The sequence below is a fragment of the Zootermopsis nevadensis genome, unplaced genomic scaffold, assembly GCF_977971745.1.
Source record: "Zootermopsis nevadensis isolate Lab colony 2312 unplaced genomic scaffold, Znev_1.0 Znev_ptg000030l, whole genome shotgun sequence".
NCBI lineage: Eukaryota > Metazoa > Arthropoda > Insecta > Blattodea > Termopsidae > Zootermopsis > Zootermopsis nevadensis.
Genome location: NW_028259162.1, coordinates 15652816 through 15676715, shown reverse-complemented (window position 1 = coordinate 15676715; position 23900 = coordinate 15652816). Strand labels below are relative to the sequence as shown.

General features: G+C 35.1%; 1 protein-coding gene across 6 annotated transcripts; it reads left to right on the top strand.

The window, feature by feature from the left end:
- The first annotated feature begins 281 nt into the window (after positions 1 to 281).
- Positions 282 to 23900, top strand: LOC110841432 (uncharacterized). 6 transcript variants are annotated; one of them, XM_022086971.2, is made up of 17 exons: positions 282 to 384; positions 3757 to 3814; positions 7220 to 7246; positions 8451 to 8477; positions 11200 to 11238; positions 11982 to 11999; positions 13296 to 13328; positions 14724 to 14741; positions 15794 to 15817; positions 16514 to 16546; positions 17115 to 17138; positions 17721 to 17747; positions 18111 to 18134; positions 19273 to 19296; positions 19804 to 19854; positions 20734 to 20748; positions 23706 to 23900. In XM_022086971.2, the coding sequence occupies exons 1-17, from the start codon at positions 346 to 348 to the stop codon at positions 23735 to 23737; spliced, it is 513 nt and encodes a 170-aa protein (XP_021942663.1). In that variant the 5' UTR covers positions 282 to 345; the 3' UTR covers positions 23738 to 23900. The 6 variants fall into 6 exon arrangements, with proteins under 6 accessions (XP_021942663.1, XP_021942666.1, XP_021942665.1 ...); XM_022086974.2 differs by lacking the exon at positions 7220 to 7246; XM_022086973.2 differs by lacking the exon at positions 8451 to 8477.

Here is a 23900-nt window from a genome sequence, read left to right as displayed (position 1 = left end):
CGGTTTTCCTGGCAGATATTTGTGGTCTTCGTTGACTGTAGCGTACATAATTACAGCAAGCTAGTCTGAATCTAGTCCCACTATTACAATAGGCATATTGCTAGTAAGAGGTAGAAACAGAATCGTCAAAAAATATTTTATTGACTTTAGAGCTTTTGTTTCACGTTTTACTAGGTATTTTATTGTAGGTTATAAAGTCTTTATGCACGCTAAAACTCTTGTTCTTAATGCCAGCGTCAGATTAAGTAGCTCATGCAACGAGGCACATGGATTTATTTCAGATCATGGGTATAAATAGTCGGAGGATCAAGAGATCTGCGTACTCGAAGAACAGTAACACCAAACATGTTCTCCTTTGTCGTCTGCGTTCTCCTTTTTGCAGGGGTAAGTAACACTGTCCAACAAATTTTGGGTAATTTCTTGTTGTGGGCATGAAAGTAAGTTAACTTTATAGATTTTGGGTTGCTAAACATGGAAAAAGTGCTTAAATGGGCAGATTGGTTATTGTTTTCGAAAACAACTATTTTGTTATATTTATACAAAGTACTATTTATTTAGAGGGCAGTAAGATATAGCTATAAACATACCTTTGTCAAACACAGCGCTTTTTCGCCTTTCGCTTGTATTTAGATTCTGGAGCATCCCTTTTCACCATCCAACAATAATCGGTTAACATGGTGGCACTCCATTTGCTTTTGTATCTTTGCTCCATCGCTGAGATGTCTTAACGGAAGCGCTCACTATGTTCGTCGCTGACGACACCACAGTTTGACGGGAAGAAATCCGGGTGTGAGTGCAAGAAATTCATCTTCAATGACATGTTGCACCCCAGTTTTTTATAACAAGGCATGAGATCTTCCACAACCTACCTGTAGTTTCCGGCTTTAACTTTTCCTAGAAAACCAGTCGAAACATTTCGAAAGGCATTCCACGCCAATTTCTCGCTATCACTAAGGATACATTCGAACTGCTAGTCTTTGAAAATTTGCCTTATTTGTGGACAAATAAAAACGCATGCCTTAATCTTCTCTGTACTAAGTATTGGGAATTTCTCCTGCAAGTATGTCAATGCAGGACCATTCACGTTCAAAGCCTTTACAAATTTTTAATGAGTCCCAGTTTGATGTGTAAGCAAAATTTTACTTGGATCTACCACAGGTTCAAATGCTACGTTCTTCATTCCAGGTGTTAATGATTTTCGTTCAGGCCAACTCCTCTTCTTGTAGTGCATAACCTTGGCACGGTTGCCCCACTCACAGAGAAAACAACAATACTTGGTGTAACCCTTTTGTAGTCCCAACAAAATGGCGATTACCTTTAAATCATCACATATATGCCACTCATATTTCAGGTAGTGTACACATAAGAGGATGTTCTCCATCTTTACGTATGTTTCTTGTTTGTGGACGATATATGCAATAGGTATTGAAGGCAGCATATTTCCATTGCATAATAACACAGCCTTAAGGCTAACCTTAGAAGCATCTATAAACAGTTCTATTTCTTCGGGAACGTGCCTCATGTTCATTGCTGCAATTACACCAGCAATATCATTACAAACAGTGAGTTCACCTTCTGTTTGATATAATTTATCATAGTCATTGTTTGGAGTACGAAATGTTGTCACTTTCACAAAATGATCTAGAAGATTCCACTGTTGTAGCCTCGAAGCCAAAAGCTCTGCCTTATTCATCGGCAGTTCGAGATCCCTGATGAGGTCATTAAGCTCACTTTCTGTGATCTTATGTGGTTCAGAAGGATAGAGGCTTGTACAAAATGGTGGATCCCTTGACGTAGACGGTTGCTGTACTTCTTCGTGTATATCAAGCTCAGCCTGAACATCATCAGTGTTTTCATCTTCATCAGAGTCTACAGAAAAACTTTCGGGTGGTTCAGGAATAGGTAATAGTTTACCGTGAGAGACGGAGAGAAATGCAGATGGTATATTTGGGTACGTCACTGTCTACTTTTTATTAATTGTCACCATACAGAAGTAAAAATCTGTTATGTGATTTGTTGGCTCCCTCCATACTATGGACACTGTGAAAGGCATAGAACGTCCCTTACGATTCATCCACGAGTTGAGTTTTTGTGAACAGTTAGTGCAGCATATGTGTGGAGCCCAGTTCTTGTCCTAATCGCCTACTTTACACCCAAAGTACAATTCGTAAGCCTTTATTATGGCTTGAGTTAACGTACACTTTAACGAAGCAAACGTGACTTCTCCATATATATAACAGAAGTTATCTGGACTATTCACATAATTACGGGGCATATTTATCTTCCACGACACAAATACTGCGCAAGAAGTAGGAATCTCACAGAGAACCGTTAACTGAGAACAAATTACCCAGTACCTGGCCGGATTCGGGGAATACTGCAAGAGTTGAAGATGCATTTGAGGCAGCAACAACTTATCACGTAATGCAGAGTGGGGCGACAGTTGATGATCACGTGATAAGAACGTGGTGGTACTATAACTGATAATAATGTAAAGTATCTCGCTAATATGAGACCACAGCCGTAATTCGAAAACAGGGGCCATTCGATAAATTTTAATGTGATTTTCATGTTCAGTAGACTAAAATTAGTCAAGATTGGTTAGTTTCGTTTTCATAACATTTTACATGTTAACCGGTGTAATTAAATTTGTTTTCAATACATTTTGCTTTCTCTGCACAAGTGTATAATATGAACACGAAATGGAGATGTCATAGCCCAATTATTCCATTCGTTTCATCCCAAATAATGAGAAAGATTTTATTAAATTTGCCATTTGTGGTCGACCAAAGTAAATATGAAAACCAAATACAAATGTAGCCTGGAGATTGTCCAACCAGTCATATCGCCACGAAGAAACCATGTACGTCTTTATGTGACGTTTCCGTTATTGTTGTATGATTTTAACCAACCACTGAAATGTTGTCTACCTTTTGGGTTTTAACGCCATGTAGATTTGTAGAAGTTTACGAACGTTTCAGAGGTCCTTCCTGCCTCCATCAGCAGGGCTTACTCATTGCCTAGTTGATGGATGCGGTAAAGAACTCTGGAATGTCGGCAGAGTTCTGCCAGATTACACGGCGATACAGTCCAGAAGACAGACAGCCATCTTCGTACTCATCGCTGTGAAAACTCAGATCCTGCTGGAATTTTGTTATACTGCTTTCGTTTATCCCATCCAAGGTTAATTTTCAGTTCAATGTAGTGTAAATCACTTGATTACAACAATAATATTTCACATAAATCTCAATATTCCTTTTACGTGATAATATTCCATATCATACTAAATTACTTTATTTTAACTGCTTCTTATTCGGGAGGTTGTGGGTTGAAATTTAGGCTAACAGCTTTGAAAAATAAACCATAAACAAAATGCACGTAACTATACGTATAAGAGTTCGTTATCGGGTTTTCTTGGCTATAAAACTGCGTTCTTGCTGTCAGGATTAAAATAACTGAAAAGGAATTTAAATAATCTAGAATGCCACGGACGAGTACTTAGAACTTATGTTTCGTATCCTGTAGGGTCGGGGAATGCCTTGACTCGGAGACCGACTATAGTTGAAGCATAAGTAGCTTCGTCAATAACTCCAGAAATTGTTGGTATTTTGCAAAGAAATGGGCCACCATCACTTTATTTCACATTATTCTAATCCACAATTTATGAAATCATCCTACCATTCGACGCTGTGCAACACATCCAACTAATACAGGCAAGAGATAAGCAATGATGGGTGCTTTTTAATTCTTTTCCAGGTTTATTCATTTGATTACAGAGTTTCTGGCAGCCATTATGCCTTCGCACCTGTCGCAGGTAAGACCTGGCTTCATTTATGAATTATTGAAGTTCAGACATTAAATTTGAATGACTGTTTCCTCGTTACACAAAATAAGTTGTACTGGCTGACAAAGGTCTAACTGAATTTAATCTGGGAACTTACATTTAGGCTATATATGCACAATTGATTGAAACTGTGTTGCCTAAGATGCAAATTATTTTAGAACTGATGCAGTTTACATAATGCAATTACTAATTACGACCTTATTTAACATTACTGGGCAGAAAACGTTATTGTTACGACATAAATTGCTAATGAGAAATGTATGTAAATTATACTTTCAGACCCATATATCTCACCTCAATAATACGCTTAAAACAAACACGGAGTGAGCACAGAAAACTTAACACCTTAAAAATGAAGCAGAAAACAAGTGCGAAATATTTGGAAATTTACACATACACCACTAACAGATAAACTCTAAACGTCTTGCACGCATCTTACAGAGACTCGACATGTGTTCCGCGAGTCACACGGCAGATGTCCAGATGAAAATTCAACTCGTCCCGAACTTTATAAAGAACGTTTGTATTTAGGTGGGCCCCTTGGCGAGTCCTCAGGTTACGGATGGAGGAGAAGGCCTCCAGATATGAACGGTAGCTGCGAATATGTTGAATAAGCAGTCGCGACATCCGACAAGGGGTGGTCCTCCAGCTTGGGTGTTCGGCGTGGGGTTAATAATGTGAACATTTTGATAGGAGATTTCAATGTAAAGGTAGAGGGGCAGGACATTTTTAAACCGATTAATCATAGGGAAAGTCTACATGAAGTTAGTAATGATAATGGGGTCTGTGTAGTAAGTTTTACAATTTAAAATATCTAATTGTCAAATGTACAGCATTCCCTCACCGTGACATTCATAAACATACTTGGACTTCTTCTGATGGTGTCACATGCAATCAGATATTAGATGTCAGATCTTCCATAGAAGCTTACTGTGAAACCGACCATTATCTGGTAGTGGCAAAATTAAGGGAGGGACTTTCATTAAGCAAACAATCAAGGCAAAGGATTTAGAAGGATTTGATTTTAAGAAAATCAATGATATAAAAGTTAAGAAAAAGTGTCAGATAGAAATCTCCAATAGATTTACGTCTTAAGAGAACTTAGTTGGCAGTTTGAATATTAAGAGCGCATGGGAAAGTATTAGAGACAATATCAAGACCTCAGCCAAGGAAAATATAGGACATCACAAACTAAAGCATAGTAAACCATGGTTTGATGATGACTGCTCAAAATTAAAAGACAAACGGAAGAAGGCTAAATTACAGTGGCTGCAAATCCCAAGACAAATCAGTGCAGATAATCTGAAACATTTAAGAAGTGATACCAATAGAACATTTAGGAATTAGAAAAAGGAAAACCTAAAAACTAAATTAATTAATTTAAAACTGATTACAGAATTTTTTTGGAGATGTATACAGAAACATTAGTGCCACAACCACATCGAAGTATTGAGAAGTTGAAAAAGTATAAATCCCCGGATACTGATGAAATTCCGGCCGAAATTATCAAAGTAGGAGGTGAAACGTTGCGTTTCGGGATACACACTTATTTGCTCTGTATGGAATCAGGATGAAATGCCACAGCAGCGGAAGGAATCCATTATTTCATGAAAACGGTGATAAGACTGATTGTAGTAATATCGAGACATCTCCCTCTTATCTGCCTACAAAGTGTTATCGAAATTTCTTCTGCCGAGGCTGACTCTAATTGTCAATAAAATTGCTGGAGATTATCACTGTGGGTTCCGTCGTAATATGTCTACAATTGATAAAAATTTCTACATTCGCCAGATATCAAAAAAAGTTGGAATACCATGGGACAGTACATCAACTATTCATAGACTTCAAGAATGCCTATGGCTCAGTTGAAAGTGAAGCTATTTACAATATTTTGCTTGAATTTGGTGTACCTAAACAGCTAGTTAGGCCAATTAAAACGTGTTTAAGTGAAACCTCTAGTAAATTTCGTGTAGGTAAACGTTTATCTGACACATTTTCTATTCAGAATAGCCTTAAACAGGAAGATGTTCTATTGCCACTGCTTTTTAATTGTGCCATAGAATATGCCATCAGGAACGTCCAAGAAAATCAGGGCGGTTTTGAATTGATTGAGACACATCACCTTCTGGTCCATGCTAATAATATTAATTTGTTGGTTTATAATATTAATGCTATAAAAGCGAACACAGAAACACTCGGTAGGGATTATTGGTCTAGAAATAAACGCAGAAAAGACAAAGTGTATGATCAAGTCTCAACATCAGAATTCAAGACAGAAGTAGAATATAATGACAGCTAATGAATTGTTCAAAAATGTGACAAAATTCAAGCACATGGGGATGACACTAACAAGTCGGAATGACGTTCTTGACGAAATAATGACCAGATTAAATTCAGGGAATGCTTGTTATTATTTTGTTCAAAATATTTTGTCCTCCCGTCTCATACCAAAATTCTAAAGATTAAAATATATAAAAGTTTAATTTTACCTGTTGTGCTATGTGGGTGCGAAACTTGGTCTCTCACTTTGAGGGAGGAACATAGATTGAGGGCATTTGAGACCTGAGTGTAGAGGAGGATATTTGGACCTAAAAGGGGGGAAAAATGAATCATGGAAAAAATTTCACAATGGTGAACTTCACGGCCTGCACTCCTCAGATGATATAGTTAGGGTGATTAAATCGTGGAGGACGAGGTAAGCGTTGTATGGGTGAGGGGAGGAGTGTTTACAAGGTATTTATTGGGAGGCCTGAAGTGAGGAGACCGCTGGGAAGTTCTAGTTGTAGGTGGGAGAATAACGTTAAGATGGACCTTAGAGAGACAGGAATCGATAGAGCGAACTGGATGCTCAGAATAGAGTTCGGTGGCGGGCTTATGTGTACACGGTGATGAACCCTCGAGTATACAATGGACTTTTTGAAGAATTGCCTACACCATAGAGAGTGTCCCTAGTGATCGAGTCTATTGCAGTTGTGATTCACTGCCCCAAATCTGTCAAATATTGCGGCATAAATGGAAAGTCAGGTGGGCGGTTCCATGTGAAATTACGTGCGAAAAGAACGCTACAAAGCTGTTACAGACTTTTTTTTAACCAAGAGATCAACATTCCAACTCATCTGTTGTGGAGTAGACGTTTTAAAATCCAGTAGCATCTGCCGGAGGAGCGCAGCAACAATCACCTGGGTTATTCGAAACAAAACTTTCAAAGTTTGTCTATCAACGTCGTTAATTATGAGCTTGCCAGAGTAGGAATCGATTTTCAATAATACTAGATGTAACATTTAATCAACTGTAAAGTTCAAACCCAATCGTTTCACTTTCACTAGGGATAAGACGTATCGATTAAGAGTGATTCACTGCCACGTTTCGTTTCAGAAAAACACGAAGAGGTACTAATATCAGGTAAGTAAATCATGTTACTCTCTTATTAATATATACACTCATTTCGAAATCCTATTAAAGTAATATTGCCTATTTTCTCTGACGATCAGCTTTTCAGTTATGTGGTTTTAATTCAACCGGTGGCGCTGTAGACCAAATCAGGACACAATCACAACACGTATTTCTATGTGCCAGAAGTTGAGGGTTTATTTATATTAATTCGATTAATATGAATATCAAACTAGTTTTCAAGCAGTCGGAGCCAGTAATGATATAAGTACCGATCGCAATAGTGTAAGGAAAGTATAGGACGCAGAAAGTAGGTTTTTATCCTTCTGTGATAAAGAAAAATCCGTGCGAATCGTGGTATTTTATTCTGTAACTCAGTGTAGTCCTGTAGATGGTCAACAAGTTTCGCAGAAGGAACATTGATAACCACTTACAACAATACTTGGCTTCACAACCCAGAAGACCACAACGAACATTTTTACATGGAAATATTTATGCCGTTTACAATGGTAGTGAGGAAAACAGCGAATCATTTCAGACAAAGTAATCAACAATGTTAAAATATATAAGCAAGCAGAACGTGGAATGTACGTAAAAAGTGTATACTTGAAGCAACCTCAAATGCTGGTAAATTTTAGAAATAACAGTAGATGATACTTTGAAATCTATAAATAATTACACGTTTTGGTCTGTCACCTGTAGATGTTCAGACTCTTCTCTCTCGTTATATTTGACTCCTATCTTCGGGAAAATCTTAACTGTGGCAAAAATTCGAAGTTCTTCCATGTCATGACTCCTCCCAAAACCTCTTAGTGCAGGCATGGCGTGCGGTTATGCTAAGAAAACGGTGTCGTTGTTGCAGAAATCTACAAATCTGTTGGTAATGAAATTTAACGCTAGTTGTTTGCCAATTTAGCTGGTGGCCTTATTAGAACTACGTCTCTGCAATAAAGACAAAATTTATAAACTTGCAGTTATAATAAATCGTGAAAATTTGTGCAACGGAGGAGCGACCTTTAAAAACAAATTACAAAGATATACGATGGATAAAACCTACAACTTTCATGTGCTTAAATGCAGAGATTTATGACAATTCAGAAATGAAGTTTTATTTTGAACATATTTTGCTATGAAGACACTATAATTTAAAATGGGCACAAATTATTTTGGTTGTCAGGAGCAGTATATATTATTTCTTCCTCTTTTCTTTTCCCAGCACCTGAATCAGTGCCTCAAGCAGAAGGTAGGCCTAGGTTATATTTTCTCTCATATAACACAATGTTCTAATGCTATCGTAAGATGCCGTGGACAACCTAATTTAAATATACCTGCATTAGGATTATTTCATGTTTCCATCCGATAAAGACCTGGTAGCTTCTTAGATATATAATATCTAGTAATATTTGTATACAAACTAGCGTGATGAAGCAGAGTAAGTCTGGAGAAAATAGTATAATAAGCTTTCAATTGGTCAATAAATTCTCGAACTTTTATACAACCCGAAGATTAATTTCCATGTTTACCAAAGCCCAAACTTATACAATATTTCTATATGATTTTCTTTTGACCTGAGCCTATCTTTTAAGTGGCCACGTGCGTTCACATTTTCCGACAAAAATTTTGTGCATATTTCTAATTTATTTAATGCGTGCTGTTTATACGAATCGGAAGCATGTGTTTGTTGTCTCTGTAGTATAAGTACCTAACTCAAGATATACTTGTTTTCTCCTACTTCATATCACCAATGAAAGAGCCCCACAACAATATTTCACTAAGTGTGGACGTGTTAGAATCTTCCACACGAGTTATACGAATATTCGTGAACAATATCTTTAGCATAAGAAATACCTAAGAAAACTAAGGGCAAAAATAAAACTAGAATACTGTGGTTACAATAAATATATACAGGATGAGTCAAAAGTATGTTTACAAACTTCGTGTGAGTGTTCCAGGATCAAAAATAGAAAAAAATGTTCCTACGAACATGTTGTCGCAAATATTTCATTTTCGAAATAATAGCCAAAAATTAGTTTCAACGTATGCCTTTATTGCCAAGTATAAGGATAGGAATGTTTCTTTGTAACAGATGCCTAAAGGTTGTTCCTCCATTCTCCACACACACGCAAGAGCACGACGTACACAAGACTGACGAATTCGTTGTTACACATTACGGTTTCCTCGAATCGTCTGGCATGCAATCTGCACACGTTCACATAGGTCGTCATCATTGTTTATGGGTGTTGCACAAACGACGGACTTTAAGTGACCCCACAGATAAAATTCCAATTGAGTCAGGTTTGGTGACTTCGGTGGCCATGCTACTGGGCCACCACGCCCAATCCATCGTTGAGTGTACTGTTCATTGAGATGATCTCAAACTCGACGGGAGAAGTGTGCTGGGGCTCTGTCGTGCATAAACCACATTTGTCTTCTTGTATTCAGTGGTACATCTTCAAGAAGACGTGGCAAGTGTCTTCTTCAGAATCGCCGATATGAAGGTCCTCTTAGACGTGATGGAAGCATGTGTGGACCAATAAGCATGTCGCCAACAATTCCTGCCCAAACGTTAATTGAAAATCTTTGCTGGATGCTGGATTCACTTTGATATAAAGTCATTCATTGAAACTTATTTTTGACTATTATTTCGAAAATGAAACAATTGCGACCCAATGTTCATAGGAATATTTTTTATTATTTTTGATTCTGGAACAAGCTCACGAAGTTTGTAAACATACTTCTGACTTACTCTACAGTACACCGTGTTTCAAAAGTAGCTTTACAACTTCGCAGGAGAATATAAATTTATTTAATGGACTTGCGCAATATTTTTAAATGCACAAATTTAGCCAAACACATCAAGTTTCATACATATAAACTGTAGTACCGAAAACCGTGTTTCTGAAGACGCCGTGGAACAGATTAAGGAGAGCTTCGCTCGAAGTCCACGCAAGTGAACGAGACGTGCATCTCGGGAAAGTGGGATCCCACATGTGACTGTGTGGCGAGTGTTACGAAGACGTTTACACTTAAGAGCGTACAGATTATCCATGGTGCAAGCCATTTCAGATGGTGATAAACTGGCTCGTAAGGAATTTTGTACGGAAATGTTGCGGCGGGTTGAAGACGACGAAGGATTTCTGGACTCAGTAATTTTCAGTGACGAAAGTACGTTCCATGTCACTGGTAAGGTCAACACCCACAATTGCAGGATTTCGGTTAGTGAAAATCCACGTGCCTTCCTGGAACATGTTCGTGACAGTCCAAAAGTTAATGTGTTTTGCGCCCTCAGCAAAGATAAAGTTTACGGCCCCTTCTTTTTCATGGAGAAGACCATTACCGACATTGTGTATCTGGACATGCTCCAACAGCTCCTCATTCCTCAACTTGACGAAGATGACCAGGAAGGACGCATTCACTTCCAGCAAGACGGAGAAGTGCGCGCGTACCTCAACAACCGTTTCCCAGGTCTGTGGATGTGTCGGGCCGCACCAATAACATGGCCACCTTGTTCCCTGGATCTAACACCTTTAGATAACCTGCAAATGTGGCCGAACTCCGAACTCGAATTACCGCTGCAGTTGCTGAAGTGACACCGGAGATGCTACACCGCGTGTGGCAAGATATTGACTACAGATGGGACGTCTGCAGCATTAAAAATGGAAGTCACATTGTACCATAAAAATCCGATGGACATAAAACTTGAAGTGTTTGACTACATTTCCATATTCTGAAATTATATGTTTCTCCTGTCAGTTCACCAATATCTCGCCCTCAAGTTGTAAAGCTACTTTTGAAACACGCTGTATATCAGACATTAATTTGTAGGCCTAAATCATAAAAATCGCATGACCAATTGGATACTCAAAATTTCACGAAATGGGCACGGGTGATAAAATAGGCTACATGAATGAAAACTTCGCATAAGAATATTCCATGTTTAAAAAATAAATTTAATTTTATTTCAGAACCAATGCCTGTGGATCCAAAAGAACCCGGAGTTGAACGTAAGTTATAGGTGGAAAATAAATTAACTGTTCTTAAAATATTATAATAAAAATCTGTCTTATCGTTATTCTTATTTATGAGTCCTGTCGGTGAAATCCAATCTTACAAATCATTCTACTGTTGATTCTGTCTTAGAATAAGCAGAACATCTAAAGCTTACATAAAATCTCTTCTTATTAGAAAGGAATGTGAATAGAAATCATTCCTTTTGAAATACATAAATCGAACCTAGCGATAAAATTCTTATTAGGCACATATGCATATGAGTCGATTTCGAAACCAATTTGTGCCTTAACAGGTTGAAAAAAAGCAAGTTTATTGGAGAGAAAGGGAATAAAATTATTGGCACCTTTTACATTCAATTTCAGAGTCTATTATACGTTACAAGAATTATGTTACATCAAAGACTATAAAAGGAACTAAAACTGGATTTTCTTTTCAGAAAATCAGGTGTAAATGTAATGCATGTGATGTATGGATTACATGCTGGATTCTGTTTGCCGTAAAATGGAACCAAATTATTACAAACTGAAACTGTAATGCAATAAAAAATAAATTCTTGTAACTGTTGAATTGTGATGAGTTGTAAGGGAGATAAGGGAATCAAATAAAATAGAAACTGAGCATTCAGGGAAATGTTGATTCATTGAGTGGGAACAACGCCAGCTTAATATAATAATATACGCTTCACTTGAGAACCAACTATTCTTTTAATATTGGCCTGTATGTTCTTTTATTTCAGATGGGCCTGAATACGAAAGTAGGTGAAAACTGAACACTTCAATAACAACAATTTGTTAAGTATGCAACCTATTTATGTACAGACCTACAGAGGCCGAAGTTAAAACAACTCATGTGCTCTATCGAAAATGAAATATTTAAATTATAAATTTAGATTTGAACAACTTTTCTGGAGAGCTAAGGAACGTGGAGCAAAGTGAATACTTTAGTTTAAGTGCATGACGTATATGAGGTTTCGTGTTTAATTATATATGTAGTGATTGGTTGAAACAGTAGTTTGCTTTGTGTGCATAATTTAATGAAACGTAAGACGGTATAATTCTACAATCCAGTTTTACACTTGGTTGTGAAATAATCTTAAACATTGAGATTATTAAGGATTTAAAAAGACTGGTAAATTACATTCTAAAATGGACCTATGATTGTTCAGAAAAATGGATGCAAAATATCTACAAGCCTAAAATAATTCACAGTGAGAGGGTCAAGTAATGTACAAAAGGCATCGCTATCGTTTTTGCTACCGAAGATCAGACTTATCTTGCGACAAGTACATGAGGACTGAAAAGTGTGAGAATAGCTAATCGTAATTTTTGAATGGTGATATTTAATGCGGTACTGAGAGGTGAGACAGATCAACCCAAGATATCCAATGACGCTTTAATCCGTTGGCTTTCTATGTGTTTATGATTTACAGGTTTTCATCTGGGCTACATATTTAGTAGCGGTTTCAACTTCGATACAGTATTCACACACACTTATTCATATGCAAACATTATTTTGCTACAGTAAACACATTAAATTTGTTGATAAGATTGGAAATTATTGCTGTCAGAATATATCACCTGAAATGGAAGATAACTAATGCTTTTGATTTTAAAAACAAAGTATGTTTTTCGGACTCTGCCAAAAGACTTCATTAACTAATTAGTTACTGGCTGAAGAAACCATTACCTAATGGAACGTTCCGTAAATCCACTTTTGTTGTGGAGTCATGGAAAACGAGGACATACCCACAGTCATTTCAACATCTTTCAATCAAAATAAAAATAGGTGTAAAACACAAGGAAGTTTACAAAATTAAAAATTAACTCAGTTCTTTAAATTACCTTTAAACTCCAAATGTTTGCATAAGAGTTATATTCAGGGTAATTTTTGTCAACGTTTATGTAATTAATGTGGATTAATTACGTACTAGTATTGATTGTAGCCAAATAAGAGAGTGACATTTAAGATATTTTAAAACTGAACTTTAATTTACAAGCATACGTGTTATTAAATCAACGTTACTTTAAAATACTCTAAATTTATGTTCCAGAACTTTTGTCGGTGTATTACAACAGTCTTCAAGGTAAAATCAGCTTAAGCCATAAATCATTTGAATAAAAATACTTAATATAATTTATTGCCGAAGGCATTTTAAGTTTTATTTCCTTTTAAGAAGAACCACCGTAATACTTTTAGCACTGCCTTGTTTTGGTTTCTTTTAGTTTGAAACAAATCCAGTAAGTAATTAACAAAATCTTGCCCAGTATCTTCTGTCGGGCATGTTTTAAATCACAACTCAACAGATATTACTGTACATTAATAGTAATCAGATGTTTAATAGTTTAGAAAATCTGAATGTTGAATGATTCGTAGCAGAACAATATATTTTAAAGATGTTCAAAATGTAAAATGAGTTTTAATTTAGTGGTGCTGTAATTGGGTAACTTGAAATTTAAGGTTTTCACGGCTGTGAAAATATAGTCTTCTGGGTTATAACATCACATAGTCTTCCAAATGGTCACTAATGTATCTGAGAAACATACATCCTCCACCTACTACTCTGTTTTCTAAAATAATATTATCATCGAAAACAACAGTTTAACCATTCGAACTGCTCTGCGTATAGAAGATTCACTATGATAAATTTCAGTATAACTTGTAGTAAGCTTAAAGAAAGATTTATTTAAATTATTCCAGACAGAGACATTTCTACATGTGCTCAGTTGCCTGTTTGCTAAAAGGATTAAAAAAATTGAAACTAGCCTACCAATTAAATTTGAACACAATACTTATCCACTGTGTCGACTGTTGGGTATAATACACAGTATGTCGAGGAATACAAACACAATCGTTGTAGGACGTACCCGAAGAATGAGGCAGTAGGTTTTTCGAAAAGTCGGTAGTATATTTATTCCTTGATATAATGCTACCCACAGGACGACATAGTACGAAGCTATTTCCGTGAAAATATCAAATGTGAAATTACCTGCACATTTGTTATGGCGCTGATCTAAACATCAAGATTAATAAAAAGACTGAAGCCATGAAATGACTTTTTCTGCTTAATGGTGGTTAAGAGAGTGGGTCGAGGTGCTCTTCATTCATGGAACATGGGTTTTTGCTTTGTTTTGTTTGTAATCTTAGTTTACCACAATTTTGTGTTCGTAGTTCCTTTTTATATGATCTTCTTGCCTATTGCACTTTGTGTTATTTGAAACAGTATAAAAAGAAAAGTGAAGTCGTGTAAAACCTCTCATTCTTAAATAAAGAACGTATAGGTAACTTGTAGCTGTGAAAACGAAAATATCTTTCGTTATATATCTTGAGCGTTTTCTGTTAAGGTGATTGCTCAGTGACGTTGATGAGAGAAATAAAGTTTAAGAACACACGTGTGTCGTTTAAAATAGCTTGTTTTCAATTTAATGCGATGCGATATATTTTTGTTATTTATTATTACACTTAATTTTATTTGTTTCAGACTATTACGCCAGACCATGTAAGTTATTAATTAATTATTAGTAAGTAATTTCATTTTTTGGCTCGGAAGCAGTAAAGTACGAATTAGACAGCCGGGGCTCCATGCTTGGTAAAAGCGTAATGCATTTTCTATTTTTGAGCACACATACTTGTAGCTAAAACCGAGTCTATGTTCGATAGATTTCTAGTGCAGTGTCACTCCAGTCTTATTTTGACAAGTTCATTGTCAATTTTCTCAGTGTCCAAATGATAATACCAAGCATGCATAGTTGTTTTTATACAGCACTACGTCAGACATAAGAATTTAGGCATTTCTTGTACCAAAACAAAGTCCAATTTAAAACTGTTAGGAGTGAATTCTTTCTTTGGCTCGAGCGTAAGTCCAATACATAACCATCATCAATCGACTCTTGGGTGCTCAGTTCCATTAGTAACGCTCTATTGTTTTATTTCTCTCAGTTTTAATTACGTAGCTCGTAATGTGAATTACTGCCACAAATATGTTACAAAGGAGCCGGCGTAGCTCAATCGGTATAGTGACTGGCTACGTACTGGGCGACCGGGGTTCGATCCCCGACGGGGGCAGAGGATTTTTTCCTCTAGCCTCTGCGTCCAGACCGGCTCTGGGGCCCACGCAGCCTCCTATCCAATGGGTACCGGGGTCCTTTCCCGGGGGTAAAGTCGGCCGGGGCGTGATGCTGACCACTCACCCCCATCTAGTGCCGGGGTCAAGAATGAGTAGGAGATATACCTCCACTCCCCCCAAGCGCCTACATGGCGTATGGTGGGACATCTTTTAATATGTTACAAATATAAAAATGGAACATAGGTGTTCCATACTTTCATCACAGAATTAACTCACTCTGGGTTTATTTGTTACATATTAAAACATTTCGAGAACTTGAAGGCCAAAATGTCGGCTGTTTGGTGATTCTTTTCTGCCATATGAGAACTCCAGTTGTGTCTTCAGTTTGCTTCTATTAATTTGTATTAAATGTTATCATTATGAATTTCACATTAAAATTGAACTTTCTAATACAAGTTAAAACTGGATACTAATCTTTCTTTCAGATGAACTCTACAAACAGTACAAAGGTGAGTACGTTAATTTTAACTTTCATACAATAATTTTTTCAAGCCTTTCATTCAATATGATAAATAACCCATGTTTTTCCAAAGTTTACACATTTTGGTGTCGACCATAATCGATGTCATAGCAGACTATAGTAATCTTTAGAATAAGAAATTACATTTATATTTTCTATATCCTGAATGCAAACTCTTTTATAACACGGAAATATTAATACACAACCAAATTTATCTTGAAATATATTTTAGTTTGTAATTCGTAGTTTACAGATGACAATTGGAGACGGTATTAAAATATTAGAATTAAATCGTGTTAAGTTCGTGTCATTGGTGTATATCCACCGTACCCTATCATACTCTTTGTGGGTCGTAGGTAACCTACCGGTTTTTCAACAAATTAACCATTTGTAAGACTACACGGTGTCATAACACAATTACTACAATGTAACTATTACAGTTTTGAGGCAGTACTCTAAGGAATGTAGAAAAAAATACTTTCCTTCATTCAAGACATGTTCTCTTCCCAAAGCTAGTAAAGTGTTAAGAAATAATTCAAAAATCTCTATACACATCTCTCTTCCTACTTTCATATCCATAAGATTTATACTAGAATAAGAAATAATATTGAATTTAGAAATCAAATACTACATTGAAATGTTTTACACATCTCATATAATTTTCATAAACTTCATTATTTTTCAGCTCTATTAGCAGCAAAGGATTATAATCAGAACGGTAAGTTATCGAAAAAGGTGTGTCGAATACCACTACGTCAAATACATTCTTATTAGAAATAGAATTATCCATAATAAACAATACAAGTTTGACAATTTATATATTCATCTTATTATAAGATTACTATTTCAAAAATTATTACATGTACATAAGTCGATTTCTAGTATTTGCTATGAAAACATTTTATAACTTCACCCAGTAATAAAAATAGCTAATGAATAAGAAACATTAGTTTTAAAGAAATAGCTTAAAAAACACGAAACTACATGCTGAATTGTTTATTGTAATGTATCCTTATGTCCGTATTTACAAAACATAAAACAGTGGTGAGTCATCAGCGTAAATAATGATCAATTGTGCTGCAGATTTGAAGTAATTCTATTGTCCGGTTAAGAACTACACCTTCCTCATTCCCCATAAGACCTATATTCAATATTACTTGATATTAAATATTCTTTTAGATGTATCACCAAATTTTGTAAGATATTTAAAATTAAATAAATTTGTTTTGTTATAATTGGTAAATAACTTTATAATTAACTCTTATGTTTTATGTTGCCTTTTTCAGGTTTCAGCACCCCTGTGTTTACTGGTGAGAGTAAATATATTATATATATTTAAATTAGCAATGAAGAGATTTGCTTCTCATGAAAGAGAAAACTAAACTGGTTCTATTTTAGGAGATCCCAAAGTTTTGCACCAGTAGTACCAAAGAACGCCATTTGTTATTATCCTGAGCTACTTTTTTCCGCTTTCCACTATTAAGATCTATTTTTAGAACATTTGTCTTGGGAATAATATGTTCGGGAAGTTTGAAATTATATATCAGTACCTACTTAGGCGACCCCTGCCAAAAGTCTTTAATGTCATAGTAAATATATACAATTACAAAGCTTAATTGTATTATATAAAAATAATGATCTCATCTAGCAATTTTATGACGAGAGAATGCAGAAATAGGCTTGTATCGTGAAAAAACAATTGAAAGTCGTTGTTCGTTACACGAGATATTCTCGTCTTCATATGTACATTCATTATCCCAAGTTTATATTTATAACCAAAAAAACTAGCATTATACATCTGAAATTATGTATTTATTAATCTAAACTTGATATATTCTTGTATAAAGTTTTATTTGAATATTCTAATTCTAAGTAAAAACATTCTGTTTCAGAACATGAATATATAGAACATCTGACCGGTAAGAGAAATCTCTTGTAACAAGTCTGTATTTCACTCTTGAGGACTACTATACCTTCCTTTAAAAAAGTTATTCTTTACGTAGGCTCTAAGTTCATGCAAATGTGTATTTACATTACAGTAAGAATATTTCCTGACGTATGTCGTACAAAATCAAATTTCCAATGATGGCACGAAAAGTGCCGAAATACATAACCCAAGATATTGTAACATTATATTGAGTATTTTGTATTGTGCTTAACGGAAAACAGATCACATTGTTAAGCTAAAGACGACGGTTTATCACAAATAAAGTCAATTTAATGAAGTGAATATGATACTATGAAGGCATTCTCTGACTAAAAACGTGTGTGTTTCTTTACAGCGCAAGCACGCAGATATGCTGAAGGTAAAATATATGTGTTTTACAAGTAAACGGCTCTTAGACTCTGTGAAATCATTCAGAATATCAGGTTTAATTATTTTAACGGTATAAGCGCCAATGAATTTACTCTTCCTATATCTTTAAGAATTTTATACTGTAAACTACAGCTAGGTCTATCAAATACTTGTAATAACTTCAGTATGTTTAGTTGATTTCAGATTGACGCTAAACGTTACCTGAAACACATTTCTAGCCTTTTCTTGGCTTTTGGATGATCAAATATATGCTTTAATAATGAGTAGCTGCTGCTTGGTACTGTAGATCGCAATTTTTATTATCTACAAAATCAAAAGAAAACAAATAAACAAATTTCTTTAGTTTTATAGTGTCTCAGCAAAATTTCTTCAAATTATTATCACTCTTGCGGAGAATATCAAGTTTGAACTTGGTAGGTTTATTTCGGACCTTCGTGTACAAGAATATTTAGAAAGTTATAAAACTCATAAATGGTATGCATATTTCATTTGAGTACTGTGACAACGGAAAAACGGAATTATAGAAGTGGACAATTAAAAGAGAAATATACTCTGGTAGTAAAGTTGTTAAATATGTTTTACTTATGGATCTAAAATATATTACGTGACTCTTAAAATTTCTTGCAATTTTAAATTTCTTGAGAGAAATTGTGTCTAAGCTATGCTATTAATTATAAGTGTACAGGGATCGTTAAATAATATTTAAATCTGCTTTAACAGAAGCTCAAAAATCTTCTGCAGCAAACCAATTTTTGCGCATTAAATTCTCGCTCCCTTTTGTTTAATAAGCTTATATAAATAGTACAAGTTCGTTATACTGCGATATAATAATTGATATCTAAATGATACAAAAATTAAATGTAAATTTTAATGACATTTTGTGGGTAATATATTAACTCTAAGAAATATTGTATATCTGCCATCCTTAGGACATAGATATTTAAAAAAAGTATGAATTACATACAATATAAGAGCGAACACTGATTAAAAACAACTAAAATATTTATTTTTAATTTAAAGAACCCAATGTTTATAAAAGGCTTAGGCATATATCCAATATTTAGGATATTGGGCATAATGAGAGACTAAAATATTATATTGTTTTATACAAGTATTTCCTTTTGCAGGTAATTCCTACTTTGGATATCCCAGTAAGTTATAACAACAAATTTATTTTATATATACAATAGCAAAGCAGTCCTGCTACATGCCATGCAGGTCTCTTGGGGGGGAGAGGGTACAGCCCCTACTCATTCTTGATCTCAATACTAGACAGGGGTGAGTGGTCAGCAACACACCCTGTCTGCTCTTTTAAACCTGCTCATGTATATATATATATATATATATATATATATATATATATATATATATATATATGAAATTAAATTTCAATTTAGTTATTAAAACAGTTTTAAATTTTTTCCGTTTCAATCATTCTTTAAACTGTACTGTAAGAGCATATTTTGCCAGTTTCAGCAACTGCAGAACTTAGGTCGGATGTAATTAAATTAATGCATTAAATCCAATAGAAAAGCAAACACTAACAGAAACTGAAATATATAGGCATAAGGTCAAACGTAAGCCTATTACCTTTTTAAGAAATTAATGAATGGAGATTGATATAAAACACATATTCAAACAAATATTTTTATTTGCAGATTACTTATATTCAGGATACACCAAGGATAATTACCACTCAGGATATCCCAGTAAGTTGTAACAGATTTACTTTTGACTTATATATATATTCATATATGACATTAAATTAGATGTTATATATACACAGAGTTATTCATAATTCCCTGACACATTACAAAAAATCGCTAGTCTTCAATGGTGCAATAGATGGTAACATAGTACATGCCGATAGAAAGATACTCACCATGTTTACTTCACATACTTCATAAATGCTCAATAACCATTCGCTGCTTCATTGACCACCCCGATCACCTGACCTGACGCCTTGTGATTTCTTCTTACGCGGGTACGTTAAGGACCAGGTCTTTGTACCGCCTCTGACACGGGATCTGCCTCAGCTGCGAAGACGAATCATCGCTGTCATATCACAAATCGATCGTGACATGCTGCAGCGGGTGTGGGCGGAAATGGATTATCGGCTTAACGTCTCCCGCGTCACAAAGGCCGGACACATAAAGCATTTATTAGGTGAAATAAACCTGAAGAATTTCTCTTTCTATTGGCATGTCCTATGTTACCATCCATTGCACCATTTAAGTCCTGCTTTTTTTTTGTAATGTATCAGGGAATTATGAATAACCCTGTATATATTTCAATTCAGTTACTAAAACATTTCTTAATATTATTAGAAATCATTGATAACTTAAACGCTATTATAATGTAAGGGAATTTATTGCAAAAATGTTTTCAACAATTGCATAATCTGTAAAACTGTTAAAGACAAGCTTTAAGATATCACGTAAATACAACAACAGCGCAGTTTCGATACTTGTCTTAAATAAAGACTGCCATTTGAATTTCTGAAATATTTCATGTGTTTAATTTATGTGATATGATTTCTATGAGGGAGAAAAATACCATTACATTTACATTGAATATTATCTTTCCAGGTTATACAATTATTGGTAAGTATTATTATTATCATCATTATCATCTTAACAGCATTTGTTCCTGCCCATTAACCGGGCCAAATATCATCTGAGACTAGTGTTATAATATCTAGGATTTGAGGTTTTCACGGCGGTGAATCTGAAGTAGGCTGTCTTCTGGGCTATTGCATCAGGCTAGTAGAAGTTTACCGCCCTAATGCTAGAGGAAGCAACGACATCTGAAACGTCGTTAAACTTCTACTAGTCTATACGGCGCAACAACCCAGAATACAACCATCTTCAATTTTACAGTAGCTTCTAGAAAATATATTTAAATTTAATAAAGTACTACATTAATATTTACCTCATGATGCGTTTTGTTTCTAGAATAATCTTCTTTTCCATTTATTAGTAGTATTATTATATATTTATTAGTGCTTGTCTCTTATAGGCACTTGCAATTATCAAACTCTCTAATAAATTAATTGAACTGGATTAAATTAAAATAACTGATTTCGAAAAAAACTTATGTAAAAGTGCATAAGTAATAAATCTGACAACAAAAATTCGATCGAATTAAATTTTTCGCAAACCAAGTAAAATATGTAGTTACTATTTTCAATTATTTAGACTTTTTAAATCGTCATTATGCTTTATCAGAAAGCCACTACGTTTCGGGAGATGGATCTTTTTCCGTCATTAGGTGAACCTACACATTCGGGCTCTTTACATGAAGCCAATCTCGATTTGTAGACACTGTGAAATGGGCCAGCTACTCTACATATTCCAGCTGTGCAATGACCTATGAGTGGTCAATATATCAGAGAACTACTAAATTTATATAGATTTTTCAACCAAAGTGAAAGACCAATAAAGTAAATGTAATTGGCTCAAAATAAGGAAATGAAGCCTATTAAAAGTATACTGTGGCCATGTGTTATAAATAGGAACTAAACCAATATAATACCCGAAAGTCAGTACTATCAATATAAAAAATAAACATATCAGACCAAAGTGGAGATACGAGGGTTACTTCAAAAGACGTGGCAACTAATTTTTTTTTTTGGGTCAAACACTTTATATTGAAGAAATTTCAAAATATACTTATGAAAGGGCACGATATACTCCTCCGATTGTCGTAGTCAGATCAGGTGGGTGTGAATGGGTGTAGGTATAGTAGGTAAGAAGAAAGGCACATTACGGAATGGCCTTTTTTCATTCTTTAATCTTCGAAAAATTCAATTGTGATTAAAAAAAAATAAAAAAATCAATGTGAGTTAAATCATAATTCTTACATTAAGACTAGCAACCTTCAAATTAGTCTCCGAGTGTATCAAATACTCGCCGCCAACGACGAGGAAGACGGCGAATACCATCAGCTTCAACATCTCTCAATCTTGCCATCTCGCGCCGAACTGCGTTGGTCAAACTGTGAATGAAACATAATACGAGTCCTTTCTGCAGAATGACTTACGCCGTGCAATTAGGAATAAAAGTCCTGAACTGCTTCACAATGTCATCGTCCTTCACGTCAATGCAACCGCCCACACCGCAATAATGTCAAGAACCTTTAACGACGTCGGAGATGGGAAGTACTACACCACCCTCCATGTTCACCCAACCTTTCGCCATGTGACTATGACTTAATACCCAAATTGAAACATCCATTGCGAGGGAAACGCTTTCGTACACGAGAGGACATTTCCAACGCAGTTCGGCGCGAGATGGTGAAGCTGATGGTATTCGCCGTCTTCCTCGTCGTTAGCGGCGAGTACTTGATACACTAGGAGACTACTTTGAAGGTTGCTAGTCTTAATGTAAGAATTCTGATTTAACTCACATTGAATTTTTTAATTTTTTAATCACAATTGAATTTTTCGAGGATTAAACATGAGAAAAACGGTCATTTCGTAATGTACTATTTTTTTACCTAGCATACCTACATCCAGTCACACCCACTTGATCTGACTACGCCAATCGGAGGAGTATATCATGCCCTTTCATATGTATGTTTTGAACTTTCTTCAATATAAAGTGTTTCTCCCCCTCCCCCGAAATTATTTGCCATGACTTTTGAAGTAACCCTCGTAAAAATTTTATCTTGAGAGACAACGTTGGGAAGAGAAGTGGCGGTTTATGATTAGCTTTTTCTAACGATCCCGAATGTGTAGGTTCAACTGAGAGGAAGAGCCATTACCCGAAACGTAGTGGCTTTTTGAGAAATCATAATAACGATTTAAGAAGTTCAAAAATTTTAAATTACTTTTTTAACCCAATCATTCATAACATTGAAAAATGAAAAGTGCATAGCACTTTTAATGTAAATTGTCTATATTACGTGAAAAGATTAACGTAACCTCTCGGAAGACATTGATAATTTTGCAGTTTTAAATTACTTCCAAAAATAAAAACCATGGCAGAACAATAAAATATTGCTTACTGATATATTCAATAGAAAAAATTTATTTCATAGACTGTTTTGTATATTTTGTTAGTACTGAATACAAAAGTTAAAACTTTGCTTTGACTGAGGTTTGATGTATTATAAATACAGAAAAGATTTAGTATTTCAGTGGAATCAAACTGTTATCTTATTAATAAAAATTAAAGCAGGCTTCGAAGTCAGAGCCAGTGACAAAATTAAGTATTTCTAAAATATCGCGTGCTCCGTAACAACCTTTTCCACAAGAGAAGGTAATAATCAGTTTGGAGTAAATTAGCTAAATAAATATTATAAGCTACACAGCATTCATGTTCCAGACTTCAAAATTTTGTGTTTCTCAAAGTGTGATAGTTTAAACGTAACGTTCACACAAATATTTTGTTTACCTGAAAGGTATCAAAGAAAAATAATGACAAATAATTCGGGTGCCCTTTACAAATATATATTATGAAGTAATCTGTTTACAAGAATATTTTTCTTGTAGTTATTGGACTATGTATATTATATTAAAATATTGTATTTTGAATTATTCATGTGCAATCTTTTGCAGGAAGCGGGTACAGATATGTACCAATTTTTTGAAATCACTTCATGGATTCAGCCAGCAGCTGGACATATTCTACAGTTTTGAATTCGTTCCTAGGAAGAGCAGCATTTATTGTATAATTGCGTGTATTGTTTATACTCTCACATTTATTTCAATGCACCTGTAAGCAAAAATAAATTAGTTCCCAAGCTGCATAAA